Here is a 21,812-nt window from a genome sequence, read left to right as displayed (position 1 = left end):
TGTCATGTAATTTGGCTAGATGAATACCTAAGCTTGGGGTCATTCAGAGCTAGGAAAGAAAGAAATCTGGACATGATGGCAATAGATGAGTCAGTTACCCTTAGAGCTGTGAATGATGGACCATTATTCTGTTCTGTTCTGTTTTGCAGAACTTCAGAAGCAAGAATTGTGGGTTTGGTTTTGTTAAGCTTGCTAATGTGAGGATTTTTGTTGACTTTGATGAATTCTTACTGTAAATCAGAGTTGTGGACTCAGACTTGCTCTGTGTTGAAAAGGCTTTTTTCAGGATAGATGTGCTCCTAAAGATATCTTTTTCCCTTTGCATTATAGGTTTTGCTTCTTGGTGATTGATAGATTCAATTTTTATGATATTAAAGTTGTTTGTGAGCATTTAAAGAGGAAATCTGTCAAATAACACAATTGCTTTATTTCTCTTTTCCTTTTAATTCCAGAGGAGTTTACCCACTCTGCAATCCGATTTGGACAAGTTACACCACTGGAAATAGATATTCTCTACCAACTTGCAGATTTATACAGTGTTACTGGGTAACATAATAGTTTTGTCATTTTACAATCATTATTGTGTGAAAACTACTCATTTTGTCTTAATTTTAAAAAGCTGTGTGTTCCATTGTATTTCATTACAGTAATTTGTTCAATGTAATCTGACTTTGGTGTATGCATGGGTTTTGTAAGTGAATTGTGTACATCAAGCACAATTATTAATTGTCTCACTATAGGTTTACATATAAAATAGCAAAATACATTACAGTATTCTCAAAAGGCTACAATACACTGGTGGTATTAAGTATTGATGATGTTTTGCATGGGTCTTTAATGCACATGAAATCTTAGGTAGGAATACCTAGAAATAGTTTAATTTGTGTGTTATATCCTTTATTACTAGTAATCAAGAGCTTGCTTCTGAATAATCCAAGCTCTCTTTATCTCCACTTGTGAGCTACAAAAAGAGAATGCCCTTCTAACTCCAAGGATTCTTTATTGCAGTGTAGCAGACTTCTTAGATGTGCATTCAAATGACAGGTTTTTTTTTTAAACTCAGGATGTATTCTGTGGGGTGTGGCCCGGAATACTGTATTGAATACGATTGGTGTTTTATCTAACAGTAATTTGCTTTTCTCCGCCTTCTGTGAAGGCGCTTAACTTTGGCAGATATTGAGAGAATAGCACCGCTGGCTGAAGGTGCATTACCTTACAACTTGGCAGAACTCCAGAGGCAGGTAGGTAGAAGTGATACATACAATAAAATTGTTGAAGTTAAGTGAATTTTTGCAGGTACTTGCATATGAAAAATAAAATACTTTAAACAGATTACTAACAAGTGAAACATGCTGTGTGTATTGCTATAAGGATAGAAAATGGGCCAGACTATTGAAAACAAGATATAAGATGTCATATTGAAGGATGGCCTGTTTAGCTATGAGCATGTATAGATACTTGGGTTCCTTACTGTGAATACATTTGTTCACTCCTGAAAAGGCCTTTCACTTACTAATTATTCCAACTCTGTAATTATAAAATTATTTTTAGATAGTAAAAAATATGAGTATTAAATGCAAGGCTTCTGAATGTATTCTTTTTTGAAATGATTGGCTCCATTTGGTTACATTTATCCAAAACGATAATTGAATTTTACTGTACTTGTTGCTGTCTACCTAGACAGTAGAAGGAGAAATCAAATTTATTGGGATTGATGAAAAGGGTAGAATTAGGAGATGAAAAATATTGCAGTAGAATGTTAAACCTCTATTTCACCAGACCTTTACATTCATGTTTGCTAGCTTTGCTTTTATCATAGTTTCCTTATTAAGCATATGCATGTATAGTACAGCATTAAGAGTCCCAGACTGTGCAGTAGGATTTTGAATATAAAATGTTTCTTACTTTGATGGCTCTTTTTACAACTGTAAGAACTGAAGATTTAGGACCAAACATTATGCAGGTGTTTATGTTTAGACTTTCCACCATAGTTACTGGGTACCATACTGCTCACTTTGAGGAGTATAGTTTGCAAGTTTGTGTTAAAAATAAATCTAGATTTTTGGGGCTTATCTTCACTACATTTTTGGTTCAACATATGATCTGAGAGGTTTTTATTTTGGAAGCATATCTGCCTAATACTAGTTAAGTTGTGAATTAAATTTTACCTTAACCTTCATCTAAAGTTGAACCTGAAGTACTGCTGATATTGAAGCTCACAACATAATGTGGCATCTGCTGTGCTGCTAATAGAAATACTCCATTCCATTCCAGGTACATTCTAGGGAAATAATTTTTCTGGAGCATTTTGTAGGTGACTGCTCTCACAAGAGTAGTTCAGGGGGAATTAACTCAACTGTTAATAATGTAAAGATAATAATGCACTCAAGAAAATCCTTGAAACGATTACACAGCAGGTTTGGAAAGGAAGACATACATACATGGTGAATTACATGGTTCCATAATCATAAAATTCACAGGCTGGTTGCACGTTGGTGTCTATTATGTAAAACAAAACAAATAGGATCTGATGCACAATCTTTATTTATTTTTCCTGTTAGAACTTTGTGAGAAATTGCAATTCCACATGAAAGCTGTATGTTCTTGAGTAAGCTTTACAAGAAAATATGATAGTGTTCATCTGAACCAGAGCATTTTGCTTCAAGGATGTTTCCACATCCCCTTTCCCTCTGTAATATACAAAGGGAAGTAGGATATATAATTCTTAAGATCTTGTATGAGCATATCCCATAGTTCTGACTAAATACATATTTGTATACTCAGCAGATAAGTATAATTTTTCATGCTGAAGGTTCCCATTTTCTTACAATGTCTAAACAACTCCAATTCTCTCTTTGGCAGTCTGTGTTAAGAGTTTATGTGGCGCCTATCAGGACATCCAAGGGCTCTGATTCCCAAGCGGGCATAGCCTGGCTTGGGCTGGGTTCTGCTCCCAGCTGCCCACACCTCGCTTGGTACGCAGGCAGCTGAGCTTCTTATGAATCAGCTGCTGAACGGCCACATCTTGCAGCTCAGCATTTATGGCAATCTGATGCTGGTGATGAGTTGTGTTAAAATGCTGCTCCTGAATTGCAGTGATTCAGCAACTGATCCCCAAGTAGCTCAGCCATCTGGGGCTGTTGGGGCAGGAGGACATGCAGCTGACAGCAATACCTTTGTCAGCCATTCTAAGCTACACTGTCCCCCGGTAAAGTGAAATTCAGATTCTCTGCCCTGGTGATGCCAGTGACAGATAGTACTGCTGCAGGGTGGTCTGAGATAAAGCGGCAGTGCAGTGACAAAATCACCCATGCCTTGTTTACCACGTGAATGTCCTGTATTTACCAGCGGATGAGGTGTCCCAGCAATCTGTCTGAAAATGAAAGCTTTCATTCACAAAGCCTTTTATTTCTCAGCTCACTTTTAATGCATATCACAAATAGGTTCCTTTAAGCAGTTATAACCACTACAAAATCTAGAATATGTGTCAGTGACAGGAAAATCTTTAATTAGTTCAACTGTTATGGTTGCAAGTTTTCCGTATGTGGGACTTTGAGGATATTTTGGTTACTGTTATTACAGGTGGATTTGATCATTAAGTTCTCTTTCAAACAAATTGGTCTGAAACGCAGTGTCTGGTCTGTTCTTAGTACTACTGCTCTGTTGTCCTTAGGCAATTAGATATACCTGAGCCAATGAAATAAGTGTCCAAAACCTATTTAATGGTAACAGCCTTCCTATGGATTCCTCAAGACAAGAATGATTAAATGGATTGATGCAGGAATGTGTATGCAATGTTTATCCAGACTAATGAGAAATATTTTTGCTGAAGTTTTGTAATTACATTCTGAACTGCCAAATTTGGTTTTAATTGGTGTCTTTGTGGCACTCACCTTTCCAAGTAGACAAAATTCTAACTTGGTTTGTTTTACGCTTCAGAATTACCTTTGTAGCTTGGTACTGTTATAAAAGGAGCTCATCGATTATAGTTTCACTCATCACTAGCACAGGAATATACTCTTTTCACACTCTTGGAGTAATACATTATATTTTCATCCTATTCTACATTCTGTGTTAAGAGAGCACAGCAGAAAGCAAAGTAATTTTATCTGTTTTATTAGGAACAGTCTTTTATTAGACCTTATCCTAAGTTAACCTTATATTACCTTATTAACTGTATCAATAAAATGAAAGATAACCCTTTCTTGAAGAGAGAATATCATTCCAGTGAGGTCCAGCTGTCCCTGAAAATTAAAACAAGTCTGTAATCACTTTTATGTGATTTTAAAATTCCTTCTTAAAGGAAAAATCTAAATTTCTACATAAACTCACTCTATCTGTATAGATTTGGTGGAATGGAAATTAGCCTGCTTTCAACCATGTTTACTTTATTGTCAATTTTTTCATTGTGTAAGATTTTTCTTAAAGCCTAGCAGCTGAATATCCTATGAGGATGACAGCTACAGTAATTTTCTGTTTATAAATATTCATGATTTGAAAGCTATAGCATTAATTACATTCATTTACATATCCATCTGAACATACAAGTAAACTGCAAACTTTGTGGCCACTTATTTAATAATATAAAAGCGCTGTTTCCTTCACAAAAAATCTGACTTTTAACATCCAGGGGCATATTCATTAAGAATAATGTCTGAACATAATGATTGGATTTTGATGAGAACTCTGGAGCTTAGAAGAAAAAGAATAACCTTAAAACAGCTAAAAGGAAGCAGGTGTGCTAAACTAGGAGAAAAGTTTTGTGGAATGAAGAACCAGTCCAGTTTCTAAGCCTTTTGGGGGTAGTATTATTGCATGTGTCTTTTATTTACATGAATCAAAAGAGATATCTCTGTATTTTTATAATTTTTTGTTATTTTGTTTTTATTGTGGTGGTTTGGCTTTTTTTTTTTTTTAGATCAGAGAAATTTAGTGTTTTGAGACTAGTGAGGGCATTCTTCAGATTTATTGCTTCTATTTGCTTGTAGAGGCAATATGTTTGATTTATACTTTTTTATGCTGGTCCACACGTGCAGTTCATACTTTTGGTGCTACCCAAAATTTCTGTGTTCTTCTCTGTTAAGCTATAGTTTTGGGGGAGCAAAATGTCTTGTGGAAGGAAATGGTGGTAGCAGGATCTTTTCCTTCTGCAGAAAACCAGTATAAAATATAATTAATATTTTTTTACAGGTAATGAACCCATCTTAATCTCATAGGCTTTTGTCCTACATTGTGTACACACAGTGTAACATTATACAACAAAGGCAGGTTTTTGCACATCCAGTGTAATACCAGTCCAAACATAGTAGCTAAACGCTGTCTTTCTGTGGAAGTTCCAGTTTCCAGAGCTTCAGTAAGCTTAACCAAAGTTTGTTAAGTAGTCTTGGTGAGCTCGCTGTGAAATGTGCACATGATAATCTTTGTGGAGAATTCATAATGTGCATCAGAGCAAAGCCCCCTGTAGCAGTCTGAGGTCTGTATGCATTCCAGCTGTGCTGTCAGGAGTGCATCTGCTAATGGTACAGGGTGTTTTTAAGAAAAACAGGTTTGTGTTTGGGAGGTGGGCTTTAGTATCTGCTTTAATATGGAACTTAACAGTTAATGTCTTGGCCACTTACATAGCCCAGACAAGTTATACTGCATAATATAAATTCTTTTGTAATCCCTTTATTTTTGTTTGGAAGAAGATTTGGCCCATTTTGCACACTTGATAGTGCAAGTTTGTGAACACTTGCATCTTGTTTACCAGTTACCTTGTTTTTAATAACCATCTAATAATATGATTATGAGTCTCTGCAAATATTTCCTCTGCAGACTTGTATTTATTTAAAACACTAATACATTTATAGTAGTGTATGTGATTGAAGTGAGTGAGGTCATCATTGTGTCTGTAAAATATCAACTGCCTGAAAAAATCTTGTGCAGAATACTTTGAGGAATAATTGACTTTTTGCTTGTTTTGAAGACATGAAATGTCATTATTATGCTATGTATTGACGAACATGTAATCTTAAAATACATCCTGTGCTGATAAATGATGTCTGTGAGATACTGAATTCATTTTGAGATACTGAATTTTATTTGAGCCAAGAGGGGGTTCCGTGCCTTATGAATTCAAAGGCAACAGAATGGAAAGTAGTGAAGTTTATTTGACTTTCTGTCTACTTTTTCTTGACCATAGGTGTTTCAGTTATACAATGAATAGGTAAGGAAGAATATTTTCTGAAAAGAACATTTGAAAAATGTGCTTCATTCATTAGGCATAGTGGAAGCTATATAGTAATTTCTCTTTCTTTTTTTTTTCCTCCTTGACATAAAGCGACCAATTTTTATCAGATTCTTTCTGTAACGTTATAAGAGCCAATTCACAGGCATCTTTGTTTTCCCATGCAGTTTTTCAAGTATTTTTTTTGTTTTCTTTTCCTCACACAGCAATCTTTTGGAGAGTTAGGCAGGCCTATCTGGCTCCAGGTAGCTGAGTCAGCTTACAGGTTCACTTTGGGCTCGATTGCTGGAGGTGAGTAATATTTCTTGAGACTTCTTTCTTATTTCCAACATATCAGAGATCTTACCAGCTTATATATTCATAAGAATTATATACTACACCAACAATGATGTTGCAGAAGTAATACTCCAAACCCTTTCTTACAGCTGTTGGTGCTACTGCGGTGTATCCCATAGACCTGGTGAAAACTCGTATGCAGAATCAGCGCTCCTCTGGTTCAGTTGTAGGAGAATTGATGTATAAAAACAGCTTTGACTGCTTTAAAAAAGTTTTGCGTTTTGAAGGCTTTTTTGGTCTTTACAGAGGTAAGTGAATTAAAAAAAATATATATTTAGTTGGGGATTTTCTGCCTTTTTTTAAATACCTCAACAGCTAGTTTCTTATGGGAACACCAGGAAACTTGGTATCATGTACAATTTGGCTTCTGTTTCATAGAGCTGGGTATTTCTGTTACCTTGAGCACTGTTCACTATAAACAATTGCTGGGCATATTTTTGTTGTTAGTTATTTGCTCCTTGCTGTTTAGGTTTAAAGTCCTAATTTCTGGGGTATGAGTGTTGTGGACGTGATAGTTATCTCACAAACTGAGGATCGTAACTTTTAGGGGCTGGGGGGCAAACATCAGGAGCAGATTAGCATCTGAGGAATAAAGATCCATTTTACTACAAATGTTTGTTGTTGAAAGAGACAAAAGACAGTCATTTTGAAATGTACCTGTTAAACTGGATGCCAGGTCTTATGCCTCCTACTTTTGCAGGTAGTGGGACTGGGTTTATGATTTTATCTTGTGAACAAGGACTTGCATCCTGCTGTCGTATTATGTTGCTCTATTGTACTTTAAAATAACAACAGTGAAACTCATAAAAGTTGTAATTTAAAAAAAGAAAAAAACTTCCTCTAAAATACAGATTAAGAATTCAAAGCTACTTTTTATGACTTGTATCAGTTAGACTGAAAGCTATCTTACATCTTCTTTTAGCTTAGAAGAAGATTCTGAACAGGTTTTCATCACATAAATAAAATGACTTACATAGAGGGTACGTGCTAGCCAGTCCTCTGAAACTGATATTTAGTTGAATTATCTATTTTTAATTGTCATTTCACATGAAGTAATGAAGCGCACAATTTTGACAAGGATCAGTAAGGTATTTATTAATTGGCACACTTTTTTTTTTTAGTTGGAGCAAAGTCACTCACTTCTGTGATGGTGACAGCCTTTTCTCCTGCTTTGCAATGTGTTCTGTCAATGAGGACAAGGGACAGTGTCCTTTAAGGACAGTATTTCAGAAGTTTTTGCATGTGAAAGTCTGTGGATTCTGGCTAAAGAGTTTTTGTAATCTTGCAGGCTTTTTTCTAGTGAGTAGAAAAGGAGTGAGTAGAGGGAGGAATATGTCAGTGAAAATGTTAATGAAATAGCTGTAATCTCCATAAATTACTGGTAAATTGTTTTATCTTTTTTGTTGCTAGATGTTTCACAAAAGCAAAAGCTCCTTGAGTTATGTTTATGAGACTTTTTTTCTACAGTGCTGTGGCCCCCCCCCCCCCCCCCCCAGTTTTGCACAGCAGCTTCTAAAACTGGTCATTTGTTATTCTCATTTTTGTTTCCCAACTTTTCTCAAACACTTTGAAATCAATAATGATTCCATTGATGAGTTAAAAGCAATGCTTTACACTTGAGAAAAAATGTGTTTGTTTGAAAGAATGTCAGCTTGTTAAACTTCCTAATAGTCTGTTTAATAATTGTCTCTAAGATTTTTTAGCATAACAAGTTCATGTTGTTTTGAAAATATTACAGTTAATGGTCAGCAAGTTACTAAGGTCTTGGACTCATAGAATTAGATGGTCTGTGAAAGCACATTAAGTGACAGAAACATGTGTGGAGTTTACTGTGGGTCTGTTACTGGGTTCTTATATTTCTGAGCTGGATTATCCTAATTGTATTATAATATAATGATACAATGTAGTTGTTTGCCACAGTTGAAAAAAATAGATCTGAATGCATACTGGAAAGTTCATATTTTTGAATAAAAACTTCTAATTTTTGGTCCAGAAAATTATGACACTTTTGCATCCTGGCATCTAACTTCAGAACTGATGAAGCATCTTCTAAAGTCCCTCACTAGACCATGCAGGGTCCTAGGTTCTCTGGCACACCAAATGTGTGTGCCCGAGTTCAGCTCCATAAGAGAAGGGGTGGGGAGGACTGTCTTCTGGTGTTTTGTCTGGTAGTTTTGGGTTTTTAAAGTGTAGGAACTGCAGAGCTGGATTTTCTTTTCAAGGTAGATCAGAGATTCAGGCTGGGAGGGCAGCATTTCTTTTTGTTATTGTCAACCTTTCTTTGTATTTAATAACTACCTTTCCTCAGCATAGTAAGTCTGTAAATTGCACAGAAAGTACTATGTTGGAAGAAAACACTACACTGCATATATTAACTGCTGCACTTTCTATTTAGGTGCATTTGCTCTGAGCTTCCTTTTAAGGAGGCAGTATAAAAATTCTGCAGGCTGAGTACTTTTGCTAATTCTGAACATTTTTTATTAATTTTAACTGTTACTCTTTCCACTTAACAGATAGTGGAAAACTGCATCAATACAGTTTTGTTGCTGTTATCTGTTATTTGATATCATTAGCATGGGATTTTTTGTTAGTTAACTGGCAAACACTTTTGACAAACTGATAGCCCGTAACCAAGGAATAACATTAGGAAATGAACACTTCTAATAAAAATAAGCCTTTTAAGTGTTATAATCTACACATATGCCAAAATGACTATGGAGAAAATGGATTTAAACATAACAGATTCTGTTATAATCTTGTATGTTAGGAAGTTAAGACTGCCATCTACTGATTTTTTTCTTAAACCTATTTAGTTCCTAGAAAAGTGTATGTGCTTTTGTCAAATGCAGTTCATTTTGATAGTAGCTATTTTCCAGGAGCAAGGGCCTTTTCAAAATTGGTTTCTCTCCACTAATGCTTCCTCTTGGTGGGATAAAAAATACTTAATAGTAACAGGGTTTAAAGAAGTTCATGCAACCATGTTGGACTGAACAAGAGAATATCCTTTATACCCTTAGTTGACTGGAGCCTGCAGAAAACTCAGGTTAGTGAGTCGAGTAGAAGCAAATTGATAATTTACCATAGTCATGTGTATATGTCACAATTAATCTCCTATGTTAAAAAGTAATTGCAGGCTTTATGGGAAAATGATATTAAGTGGCTAAAAAAGTCAATAAAACTCTTATCTAGCAGGCATATCCAAGGTGTATATTCAGTCCTTACCCTTTTTTTCCTTCTGTACAGCAACAGCATCAGGCTTGACTTGGTTGTGGAAGGCAAATCTGGTCACCCTTTTCATTACCATCTGCAACAGAAATTTTAATATAAAATTGCGTTGGTATGAATATGCAGTGTTCTAGCAGCATCATATAGATAATGCCATCCACCTCAAAGGATATCCCATGTGCAGAAAGACATTTCTATAGAGCTCTTATAAATGCTAGTTCCTGTATTAGGAAGATAATGTTGCCTTATGATGTCTTTGTTTCTATAGGCTTGTTACCACAGCTGATAGGTGTTGCTCCAGAAAAGGCTATTAAGCTAACTGTACGTATCTTTTTTTTTTTTTTTTCCTGGCATCCTTTTGTTTGTTAACATACACAGGATTTATTTCCTAAAAATGTGTGAAAGGTGACCACTTACAATATGATTACAGATTACTTGATATATGTTAATAAGGAGGAAAAATAACTTAAAATTGTGTGTAATGTATTGTATCTTTATTAGGTTAATGACTTTGTCAGAGACAAATTTACTAAGAAAGATGGTTCCATTCCACTCCCTGCAGAGATCCTTGCTGGAGGCTGTGTAAGTATCCATCCTGTATTCCTCGGAAAAATGGATTCTTAGTCACATGCAGTATAGTTGGAATGACAGTTAATGGGTGTGCTGTGTTGATTTGAACAAAACTGTTCTTTTTTCTCCCAGTCACAAGAAAAAAAAAAAGTACTTTTTCTGTTTGGAAAGCTTTGCATACTTCTGAGTTGAGTTCCCTTGGAGTTACATGCTCGAACTACTTCTCTTGGCCTGCTTTCTAACTTTCAGTTTCAGCCGTGGTTTTATCCACAAAAGGTTGAAGAGAGGGTGCCTTTTCTCCCTTTCCATACTTTTGCTTGGGTTGGTGTTCATGGTTAGTTTGGAAAGATACAGCTGAGAATGGATTATAGAGATCATGTTGGAGTTTGCTTTGGTGGGGGTGGGGGAGCTATAACAGGTTAAAAAATCTATTTCTTGCTGAAGATTTTAAGAAGGAAAAGAAAGACACTCTTCAACTTGCTATATGTGAAATTTTTCTGTTTGTGAAAAAGTGGAAAATCTGAACAGTGTAGTCTGTTCTTTCAGATAACAGGTATTTCCTGTTAAAATTACTTCATATAAAATGTAGCTACATTACTGCAGATGCTAACTACATCCATCATATATATACAGTTCAAAAACAAGTTTTGTTTTCATTGATATTGGGGGCTGTAATTCAGTGGATGTCTTAGCAGTCTGTAAGTGGTTTGAATTAATATTGATGATAGATTTTTTTTTTTTGCTTTTGCACATTGGCTAATTTCATTTGTGGGATTTCCCAACAGTTGTTAAACCTATAAAATGTTTAAGGCTTGAGTTAGGTTTCTTTTGTAGTGGAGAACACTAATAACTTCCAGTTGAGTAGGCTGACAGGCTGGTATAAAACCTCCTCAGCTTACAACAAAACCTGGGGCAGAAAGGTTGTTGACCTCTGCAAACTTTTAATTCAAAGAAGCAGCCCTGAAGGGAGGCTGCTTATAGTTCTGCCTGATTTAATTTGGCAGCCTGGTACATGCTTGAGTCTTCACCTGTCAGTGTACAAAGTTTATTTTCTGAGAAATGTGAGAAAGCAGCTGTGATGTATAGCTAGCAAAAGACTAACCTTTTTCTGGGAAGCTAAATAACACAGAAAGCACATACAGGTCATTTATAATAGAAATGAATATAATTCATTAGTGTTTTTCTCTGTGTTGTGGTTAAATTCATAATTAAGATCAAACACCTGATAATAAGTTCTATTATTTTACGTTCTTTTGTACTGAAATGTATAATGTTAAATTCAATCTACATTAGAGGCTTTTCCACTTCCTGGTAGGTACTTCTTTTTTTTCAAACTAACTTCATTGTCTTACTGTAATGAACATGCAAAAATTGCAGAGAAACGTGAGTTTCAGATAAGCTTTCAGAAATTTGGATGTTTCTGTGAAGCTGAGCAGATTTATAATCTGTCCAAACACAATCCTTTCTTCTAGCTGACTGTCTTAGCTGATATCCTCATCTTCTTTTTCAAGATAATACTTACCTCACTCAATGTGGGAGCATTTTAAACAAAGCTGGCCTTTGTAGCAAAGGAGTTGGCCACAGTTTAGCAACCTCAGGGATGTTAATTTCTTTGTAGCCTCCTCTGGATCATCTGGTATTTTACCAGTTAATGACTTTTCTGTAGGTACTGCTGTTTAGTTCCATCTTGGCAATTTCACTTCTTCCTAAATATGAGAATCTTTATTAGCAAGCCTATAAAGTTTATTCTAAAAGTCTGAAAGGATCAGTTGACTAAAGCAGGAGGAAGTTGGTATGTTAGTCTTTCTTTTTCTCATCCTCAGTCCTTTTAATCCTCAACTCTTTTCTGTGTTGACCTTCTTGGAAATAGTGTTGATTTTCGCCCTTCTGATGTTCATTGTATGCAGTTTTTTCTATAAAATATTATGGGACATAAGCAAGAGTCACATCCAAGGAAGTGCCACAAATAAGCCTAGTCCATTTCTACATGCAGGGGCACGCAAGACTTTCTGTTTGGGTGTTGCTACCTTTCTTCTTTTTTTTTTTCCTTTATTCTATTCCTTCTCTCTCTGTTAGTACAAAATGACGGGTTACTGTGGGACTGACTGGATTTTATATATGCCAGAATTATTTTCAGCATCTGGATGTGGGTAGCTTGGTTTTTTGTAGCTTTTCTTTATTGTTCGACGCTTAAATATTTTGCTAATGGTACACTATAAAAATAGGCTAAATTCAAAACATGATTTTCACCTTGTCATAACATCAGAAGAAACAGCATTATACCTGTATGTAGTTCTTGGACATGTACTTACTACTGTCTCTGACCATCACTTGCCTGTGTTTAGTGTTGAACCTTCTCCTGATTAACAGGAATCATGCACCTTTTCATCATTTCTGGTATGGAACTGGTAGTGGATGAGCAAGCCATATTTTCAGCTGTTTTATAGATTATTTTTTTTTACAGCAGAGGCCTTCCTGACCTTTGAAGGCCCACCTTCTTGCAAGCCATACAAAAGCACATTGTGCATGCCACAGTCCTCAACCAGGAATAAAAAAAATTCTCGTGAGGAAGTGGAGGCAGTTTGGGAAAGGCTCCAGCAGACCTAGCAAATTCTCCTCTCTGGATGGCAGTGCTGTATCAAAGCCTACATATGGTGTTACAGTCTTCTAAGACCCACACATGAGGACAGGTGAAACCTTTGACATTAAGACAGTAGTGATTCAAGATAACCTGTGTAGGCTGTATAGCTCTGGAGTGTCTGCAAGAAGTGCTATACCATCCAGCAAAGGGGCTGCCCACAGGCATGTGCCTCCTCCAGAAATGGTAGCTCCAAGAGACTGGATCTCTTTGGCCAAAATCTTATTCCTCAGGCTCCAATTGTTCTCAGCTCCTGTAAGGTTATGGAATAAACTCCTGTTCTGGGTAAGAGGAAGTGTCTTCATTCTCCTAGCCATTAACAAAGCCATCTGCCCACGCAGCAGCCTGTTTCTATGGTCAGCCGCCTGTCTGTTGTCTTTCCTTCCTTACTGCAGGGCAGGGACCTCCCGCAGGCAGCCTGTGCCCTGTGCTCCTTGAAACCTACCTGCTAGCCGCTGGGCAGTGTAAATGTCATTGGGAAGTGTAGGGTCTGCTCTGTCAGAGCCCAAATATTCCCAGCTGCTTGCAAGCTGTAGCTGTATTTGAAATCTGCAGAACAGCTTCGTGGGGCGGCTCAGTTACAGCGGTCAGGTCATACCTGTCAATGAAAGGGCTCTGGTCCCTGATGGATGAAACTGATATCCCATCTTCCTACCTTCCCGAGAGTAGGCTGATTTGTTAATCGTCAACAGTACTATCCGCACTTATGCATGTTCAGAGAAAATAATTTATTTCCCTACCGTTACTGTAATTAATTGAATTACATTTCATTGTAATTCAGCGATTAGCCTGCATTTCTGCCTTTGGAGTTTTCAGCTACCATTAGCTTTGAGTTGCAGGGGGACTGAATGAGGCTTTGGCAATGCTTTCCTGTATCCTGACAGTGGCTGGGGAAGCAGAGAGCGCATGCCTGGTATGGACAGTGCTTCTCAAAGGAACTTAGACGCATGACGCATGTGAGCATGTTGTGAAGGGCAAGGTGCTGTAGGGCGACTGTTCATCCTCGGTTGGGAAGCAATGTTGAAGTAGACATCTAATGCTATGTAAGTGATTCATAAGTACTGTTGCAGTAGACAAAGATACTGTGATTTTAAGCTGTAATTCCTGAGAATTACACAGAAAGAAATGGGTTCTTCTCATCAATGCAATGTGCATGGTGCTTAGCATTTTGAAAGGTTGAATCCTGTCTCACCTGAAAGACATTTCCGATTTGTGCTGCAAGGAGGAGGAGGATGTGGGGTGCCAGACAGAAAGGGACAGAACCCTTCTTGGAGGTGTAGGCAATGCATCTGTTGATGATTAGAGGTTGGGATGTGTGTGCGTGTATTTGCACATGCATACACACAGAGATCCAAATCTACCAATTATTTAAAAACTTTTGTATATTTAAAGAAAATCTAATGTTTAGTCTAAATATTTTGATATACTTGTAAAAATAATTTTCATATGTATTTATACATATACACATACGTACACACAAACATGTATATAGGCTTATCAGGCAAATAGGAACATGTCCAATATTTCTTTTTGAAAAAATAATGTAAAATGTTACTGGTTTTATTTAACAAACACAGAAGTATAGAATTATAGCTATCAGACTACTTTTCCTTCAAAATCTTGAAGATACGCTACTTCTTTTAATATACTTTAAACAGATAAATTTAGAAGCAGAATTAAACTTGTCTGCAATGGAGATCAAGATAAATCAGTAATTTAAACTTAGGGAGAAATTTATTGTTTAGTAAAAGAGACAGTAAGCTTGCTGTAGGTGCATGAATGATGACAGCTTTGCCTTGAGAAAGAACTGCAAGTTCTTTTGATGTTTTTAAACCAGACTGTTTTAAGTAACATCTTATTTTAGCTGCTTGTGTGGGACATAGTTGTGGTCCAGGATGTGGTAGTTTCAAAAAGGAAGGAAGGAAGGGCTTGAAATAGGCCTCTCCCCCTTTGTAGCATATGCCTCTCGGGTGGAATTGGAAAGGGCAAGAGGTCTCATGTTGCAGGGTCATTTGTGTATTTCCTTCAGCCTTTGGCATGTCATGGGGCGTTTGCTGTGGGATCTCAAACTACATCTTTTCTCTCATAACCTTTGCTGTCAGATTTAGTTCCTTTATTTGCTCCTTGTAGAGTTATTTTACATGACATTAAGGTTAAGTAGAAGCTTTTATTACTGGTATTTTTGATGTGTATGAATAACCTCCATTCAGAAACAAATTTGTCAACCTTTTTTAAAGTGTCTGTTGTAATTTATGTGTGAAGGGAGATTTTTATGGGGGGAAAAATCTAGATTTAGTGCACTTTCTCCAAAAGAAATTCAAGGACTGCAATGTATACCTCTGTGTGTATATACATGTGCACGTGTATTTAACATACATAGCTGACAGCTGAAGTAAGATACTTTGAAAAAGAATGATGATGATCGCCAATGATTTGCACAGAAGCATGGAGATTTGTATTGCAACCCTGCACGCTGCCAGTTCATTTTTATTTGGAGATACTTTGTGTCATTCTCCTGTGCATCCTCTTCTGGGGAGTGCTCTTCCGCTGCTCCCCAGGCAGCGCTCTTCTCCACCTCACACGTTCTTTGTCAGATAGGCAACCGTTCACTTAAAAAGAAAAACAAGCAAACAACAGGCCTTGCATTCATTTTTTAAAAAATACACAACGAAAAAGTGAGTTTTCTTCCATTACATGTTCTGTATTAAAATCAATGCTTGTCATATCTGTACTTGTGATGTTTAAGGACCTAACTCATTCATGCAACCCCAGTGAATTCAGTGCCCCTCTTCAGGTGAATCAAATCACTGCTGTCCAGAAAAGTTTGCCGAGCTCCATGTAGGACTGTACGAAAAGTCAAGACTTGGACAGAAGTACATGTTGCTAATAGGGAGTTTTTAACTGGGTATCTTGACAGTTATATCTCTTTTTGAGAAAGCTGCCGCTTGAGAAGTTTGTCAACACTGCAAATACTCAATGTTCAGAGAGTTAATGTAATTAAAGAGCTTTTCACATGGTTTTCTACTGATAATAGAAACACATGTTAGGGTTCTCCTCATATTTTATTTTGCTCAATAACCTGCCATCAAGTCATATTTTAATATTAGTATTTTCATAATATATAATTATGTATCAACAATATACAATTTGTAACATTGTATATATAATTAGTATTGCTACTAAATTATTCAAATGCATTGTGTTTAGAGTCTTCTGTGTTAATTTCTGTATCAGAAGAGAGTTGTTGCTGATTTTAACAGAAAGGTAGGCAGTTGTGCACCTAGGAGAGGAGAATGTTAATTGCAGGAAGATTGCATTCAGAGTAGAAAATAGAAATGTTTACGAATTGGCCTATTTGTGTTTCTGTGGTGGGTGTTAGGCAAATAGGAAGAGTTATTTTGGCTGCTCCGCAGGATGTGCTAATTTATAACATTAAAAATAAAAAATGGAATTTCACATATATATGTAAACAAAGAATGCATATTTAATAGGCAGGTAGCAGGTAATTGCCTAGAAGGAGTGAATTTCTAGCTTAGTGTCTAAAGTTATTTGAACTTTTTCTGTGGTACATTGTATTATGTAGTAGAAGCATTCTGCTTAATGTTTTATCTATCAAAATTATTTTAAAAAATGATGTTGGGAAATGATAAACATTTGAAATTGGTTTTTTAATGCAATACAAACAAAAAAATTGGTTATTGTCTAACAGAACGTGCCAGATGAGAATTTTCTAAGTTTTATTTAGCTTGGAACTTTGCCTGGCAGGACAGCCATTTCATCTTGCATGCATAGGTGTGTATGAACTGTGAAGGAAAAGGTGAGATGAGAAGTAAAGAGAGTCTGAAGAATGGCTTTGGGCACGAGTGGTGTCAGGTAGCGGGGTAAACACAACGCATTAAATCTAAGGAACAGAAGATGGGATCAGTTTGGCTGGTCTGGGAGTGCCAGTCATCTTCCTGATGGTTGCAATAAACGTCCACAAAAATGTAGGCTTTGATTTTCTTTCAAAGGGATGAAGAAGTGAAGGAATAAAATGAAGATTAAGAACCTAGACTGATTATTTGAGTGGAAAGTGTTAAAGACAGTTACTACTACAGTGGAGATAATTAATCAAAAGCAGGGGTTGATCTTCCACTGTTTGGGTCAAGGTGCTTTAGTAAAGTCGTAAGAGTGATGATTTTAAATGTCAATATTGAGTGAAGTAATAAACAGGGCTTGCAGTGAAAGGATGGCAGTGTGCTCAGTAAAGGTTCAGTGAAGTATCGGGTGCTTGCTCAGTGGAGATTCTGATGCTTCATTCCCCCAGCCCATAGATACTACCCAAGTGCTTGGTCATTCTCAGTAAGAGCTGTTGAGGTTTGCAATGCTCTTTTGTCTCAAGTCTAGAATAATTCAAGTTACCAACTTCTAAGGCATGCTTCAGGGCTAATCTCAAGTTTTTTCTGCCTGCTGCTGGAGAGAGGAAGATTGTGCTGTAGGCAGAAAGGATTAGCGTTCATTAGTTCTGAATCAATTAGCAGAGAAAATGATGCATACTGTCCAGGAGGTGCTGGAGCAGACTATTGATTTTCCTTCACACAGACAGCACTCCCAGCATCACAAAGAGAGTTTATTTCCTGGGCAGTTTAGCAGTGGAAAAAAGCTTTAATTGTAGATGTTCTGCATCTTTCTCCTTCACTGAGATTTGATGGGTTGGAGGAATAGATCAGGATTAAGAGGTTTTAGTTTGTGGAAGAAGTGCTTTCTAAAGTTGGCTGTATTCAAGTGGTTATATGCTATAAGTTTTAAGGAAGTGATTTTAATTTTAAAATTAAAAAAGGTGGTTTAGGAAGAGAGGAAAGGAAAGCTTAGTAAAATTTAGCTGTTTTGTAATGAACCACACACTTCTCCAGAAGTGATTGGTAGTACGTACAGCAAACCAGGGAGAAATCTAAACATGTCATTTTAAATAGGCTTACATGCTTCTGAAACTGAACTGTCAGATTGAATCTCTCTCAAATCTGAAACACAGTTCTTTGAAAGTCTTTGGTTAAAGTGCTGCTTCTGAAGCAGCTCTGCAACGCTGTTGCTAGGAAGTATGCAAGATAGTCCTTCAGCACTGCTAACAGAGTATTTTGTGCATATAAAATCTGTCGTGCTCAGCTCAGAGGAAGATATGACTCCTGTTTTTTTCTAGTATCGTATTTTGAAATGTTACTCTTCCTATTTAAATGTTATATTTTGTTTCCACTTAGGACAATTAAAGGCTGCTAAACAAAACTCCAAACACCTTCTCTAGTAATTTAAAATTACACTATTAAATGCAAATTTACCTTTTTAACAGCATCACCACTAAATGCAAATAACACGTCTACACATTGGTGATGGATTATTATTGAATAAACATAAGGTCTTCTTTATATGTGTTTGATGCTCTAGTAGCACAAGTCTAATGAGTATTTTAGTTTAGTATTTTGTGTAATATCTGATAACTTTAACACAGCTACAACTTCTAGAAGGTGATGTCAAGGAGAAAAGCAGAGACAGACTGAATTAATCTACCTCTGTGGACTATAAATATATAAATGTAAAAATTTATTTCATACAAACCCATGATTTCCAATTCGGGGCTTTTAACTTCCAGACAGGTACTTTATTAAATACCTCTCCTGTAATTTTACATGAGACTATCAGCCACATCAGTGAGAAGTGAAGGCACTCAGCACCTTGCAAAAGTCAACCTGTCGCCACCTCCTCTAGTAACGCAATTTACTTTCTTTTTCTTTGGGTTTGCAGGCAGGAGCTTCCCAAGTCATCTTCACTAATCCACTGGAGATTGTAAAGATTCGGTTGCAGGTAGCAGGAGAAATTACTACAGGACCCAGAGTCAGTGCCCTCTCTGTTATAAAAGATTTAGGCCTTCTTGGTCTTTACAAGGTATGTATTTCTGCTTTGAGTGGCTTCATCGGTTTATGTTTTATGCTAAACTTTCACATTGTTGAAACAAAAACTCTTATAAACAAAGAAACCTTTTGAATTTAAAACCAATCTCTTCCTGCAGGGCAGCCCCACAGTGGAAAACTGAAGAAAACCCACTTCTAGATTAATGGCAGTGGGATACAAAAAATACTCCCCCATTCTATCCTTTGGGCTTTTATGCCAAGCTACAGGGAGCCCTGTATTGCAGACCTGCTGGCTTCTGGCACTGATCATTTGATTTGGTGGGGTTCTGCGAAAAGTTTCTTTAGCTTTCCCTGTGTGTTTTTCTTAAGGTTTATTTTGAATCTCTTTTATCTCTATTGTTATCTTTGCAGCAGGATATTCTCTTTGTCTTAATAATTTGACGCCAGTGAAACAGTAGTGGAGTTTAGCAGGATTCAGATTTTTAAGAAGTTAAGTGGTGGGATTTGTCAATAACAAATTCCACTAAAAAAAAGCCTATACTGTACGGTACCTCAGCAGAATGCCAGTCTGCAGATTCCTTCCCTGCAGGTACACTTACTACCATCATTACAGATCAGATGTAATGGAGCAGAAGCTATTAGTTTTCTTAAACAAGGAAGAGTATTTCTTCCTGTATCTTCTACCAGTGCAAGGGGTAATACGTAAATTCAGCAGTTATATTAGCTGTGCACTTACAAAACATTGGTTTATGTGATTTGTCCATAGACCTGCAATAATACTATAAAAATGTGCAAATTTACTTTTAGAGCTGAAGCTTTTGTTTTGAATTCAGTGGATCAGATTCATGACCATTACATTTCCTAAAGATCACAAGTGTTTTGGTACATAGGACAAAATTACCATTTCTGTTTACAGTAAGGAAACAACTGAGCCTACGAAAAATTCTGCCGTTCTTTAGAATTGCATTATCATTTGTGAATAATTGAAAGAACTCATTTTAGAACATAAAGTATCTGCATTAAAATCACTGAAGGGACGACTTTTTCTTTATCCGGTCTTCTGCTTAAGCCACATGGGGTTTGTAACGTGTGCTTTCTGTTATTGTAACTGCTGGGTGTCTGGCCTCAGGTGGGTCCGCTGCATGCAGGCTGCTGGCTTGGAGTATACTTGGTTGGGAGCCAGGAGTGGTGTTTTTGTAACATGCGAGCTTTCAGGGTATGCAGATGAGATTTTTGGACATAGAAGTGCTTATTTGAGCTTTGTTCAGAAAGAGTTATTTTAGTCTGATAACAGACTGATGACTGAAGTTACTAAAAGAAGAATATTGGATACGTTTTATTACGAGTATTCCACTCTTTTTACAGCATGCAAAATTCTGTGAAGGAACTCTTTGAAGGGAGCTACTCCTTGCAGTATTATCATAGGCCACTAGTTTTGTCTCCCTACATTTTCCCTTGACTAAAAGACTCCCATTTTGCGATGGTTTCCCTCTTTTTTGCTAGCTTTCTTGTGCAGCTTCTTCAGTCAACCAGGTGACGATCAGTGGAGATCACTATGCGGTCTTACAGTCCTCACCGGTATTTTAGTAATGCTTTTGTGTTTGGTGGAAGTAATGGCATGCAAGGACATGTCTTGCTGCTTCTGTGGTTGTGGGTTGTTGTCAGCAAGACATAAGGACAGACCTTTGTCACTTTCTTCATCGCATTTGGACACGTATATCCTAGGTACTGATGTCAGGATACATGATGTCACATAGTACTTACCAAATTAGACACGAACCTTGAATCTTCCTCATGCTAGAAACTTACTTTAGATGTGCTTTATTCTTTTTTCAAGTTCAGCTCTAGATCTTCTGTTTCCTGAGTCATTTTATTTTCTGTGTTACTTACCTGGTAGATTGAAAGAGTTGGTACTTCCTGGGCTCAGGCTGCTTGCTGGATACTAACTTTAACCTTATTTACAAAATTTATTTGTATTATGTCTATTTTCTGTGTGACAGGGTGCCAAAGCATGTTTCCTCAGAGACATTCCCTTTTCTGCAATCTACTTTCCTGTTTATGCTCATAGTAAACTGATGCTTGCTGATGAAAATGGCCATGTGGGAGGGCTTAATCTCCTTGCAGCTGGAGCCATTGCAGGTAATTTTGCAGAATGTTTTCTAGAAGTAATTTTTTTTCTTTTACTGAGTAATATTTAATATTCATTCAGTAGCCCCATATAAAGGAAGGGTACTGTACCATTGTATCTGATTTAATCTAAATTTGATCACTGTTATCCTTAGTGGGAGGCGATGTAATTTTGATGAGAGCTAATTACATTTGCATAATGTGGATAAACAGCGTAATGCAGCTCGGCAACTTGTAGTCAAATTTGATCTGTCTGTCTCAATGGGGTTTTAGTTGTTACTGTGCTCTCAGAGTTGAAGGCTAATTTGAATCTTTGATGAACATAAAATGAGGTATCATAAGAGCTAAGAAGAAAATGACTTACCTAGTTTTGGATTCCTGAATAACTGAGAAGAAACTTAGTTTAAATGTAATTGCTAAAAATAGGGCATTAGTTTGTAAAGAAGCTGAAGTTAAAGTATCATACTCTGAAATTTACAGTATTTTAGGGCTTTTCAGTAATGTTTAGTATAAAGAGGATAGGCAGCCATGATAAAAAGTTGTTTTTACTAAATGGCAAGTGGTATGAAACTACTAGATGAGGGAACTCTAGTGGTGGATACTTAAAAATGCGGATACAGATGGCCAGATCCTGCACGGCCAAGGCTTAGATTGCTAGGATGAAAACCAGGTACCTGCAGCCCCTCGATCGTGAATGATTCAGTGTTGGATTCTGTGTGGTGTAGAAACATCCTTGGGCTGAAGAGACCTTTTGTTACCTGCTACAGTCGTAAGGAATCGCTGTATACATCAGTCGCAAGCCGTCTGT

At 36.8% G+C, this 21,812-nt stretch overlaps 1 protein-coding gene across 4 annotated transcripts in view; it reads left to right on the top strand.

Annotated features, from left to right (window-relative positions):
* SLC25A12 (solute carrier family 25 member 12) overlaps positions 1-21,812 on the top strand; it is a 52,712-nt gene that overhangs the window by 25,047 nt on the left and 5,853 nt on the right. For all 4 annotated transcript variants that reach the window (XM_035896230.1, XM_009640777.2, XM_035896229.1 and 1 more), the window contains 8 exons: positions 453-546; positions 1,157-1,241; positions 6,433-6,517; positions 6,652-6,810; positions 10,056-10,108; positions 10,289-10,369; positions 18,771-18,911; positions 20,878-21,016. In XM_035896230.1, the coding sequence (XP_035752123.1) occupies positions 453-546; positions 1,157-1,241; positions 6,433-6,517; positions 6,652-6,810; positions 10,056-10,108; positions 10,289-10,369; positions 18,771-18,911; positions 20,878-21,016 (837 nt within the window). The remainder of the gene's footprint in view (positions 1-452; positions 547-1,156; positions 1,242-6,432; positions 6,518-6,651; positions 6,811-10,055; positions 10,109-10,288; positions 10,370-18,770; positions 18,912-20,877; positions 21,017-21,812) is intronic.

This window comes from Egretta garzetta, unplaced genomic scaffold, assembly GCF_000687185.1.
Source record: "Egretta garzetta isolate BGI_Z169 unplaced genomic scaffold, ASM68718v1 scaffold16, whole genome shotgun sequence".
In the NCBI taxonomy this organism is placed as follows: domain Eukaryota; kingdom Metazoa; phylum Chordata; class Aves; order Pelecaniformes; family Ardeidae; genus Egretta; species Egretta garzetta.
This window is presented reverse-complemented; position numbering and strand designations above follow the sequence as displayed.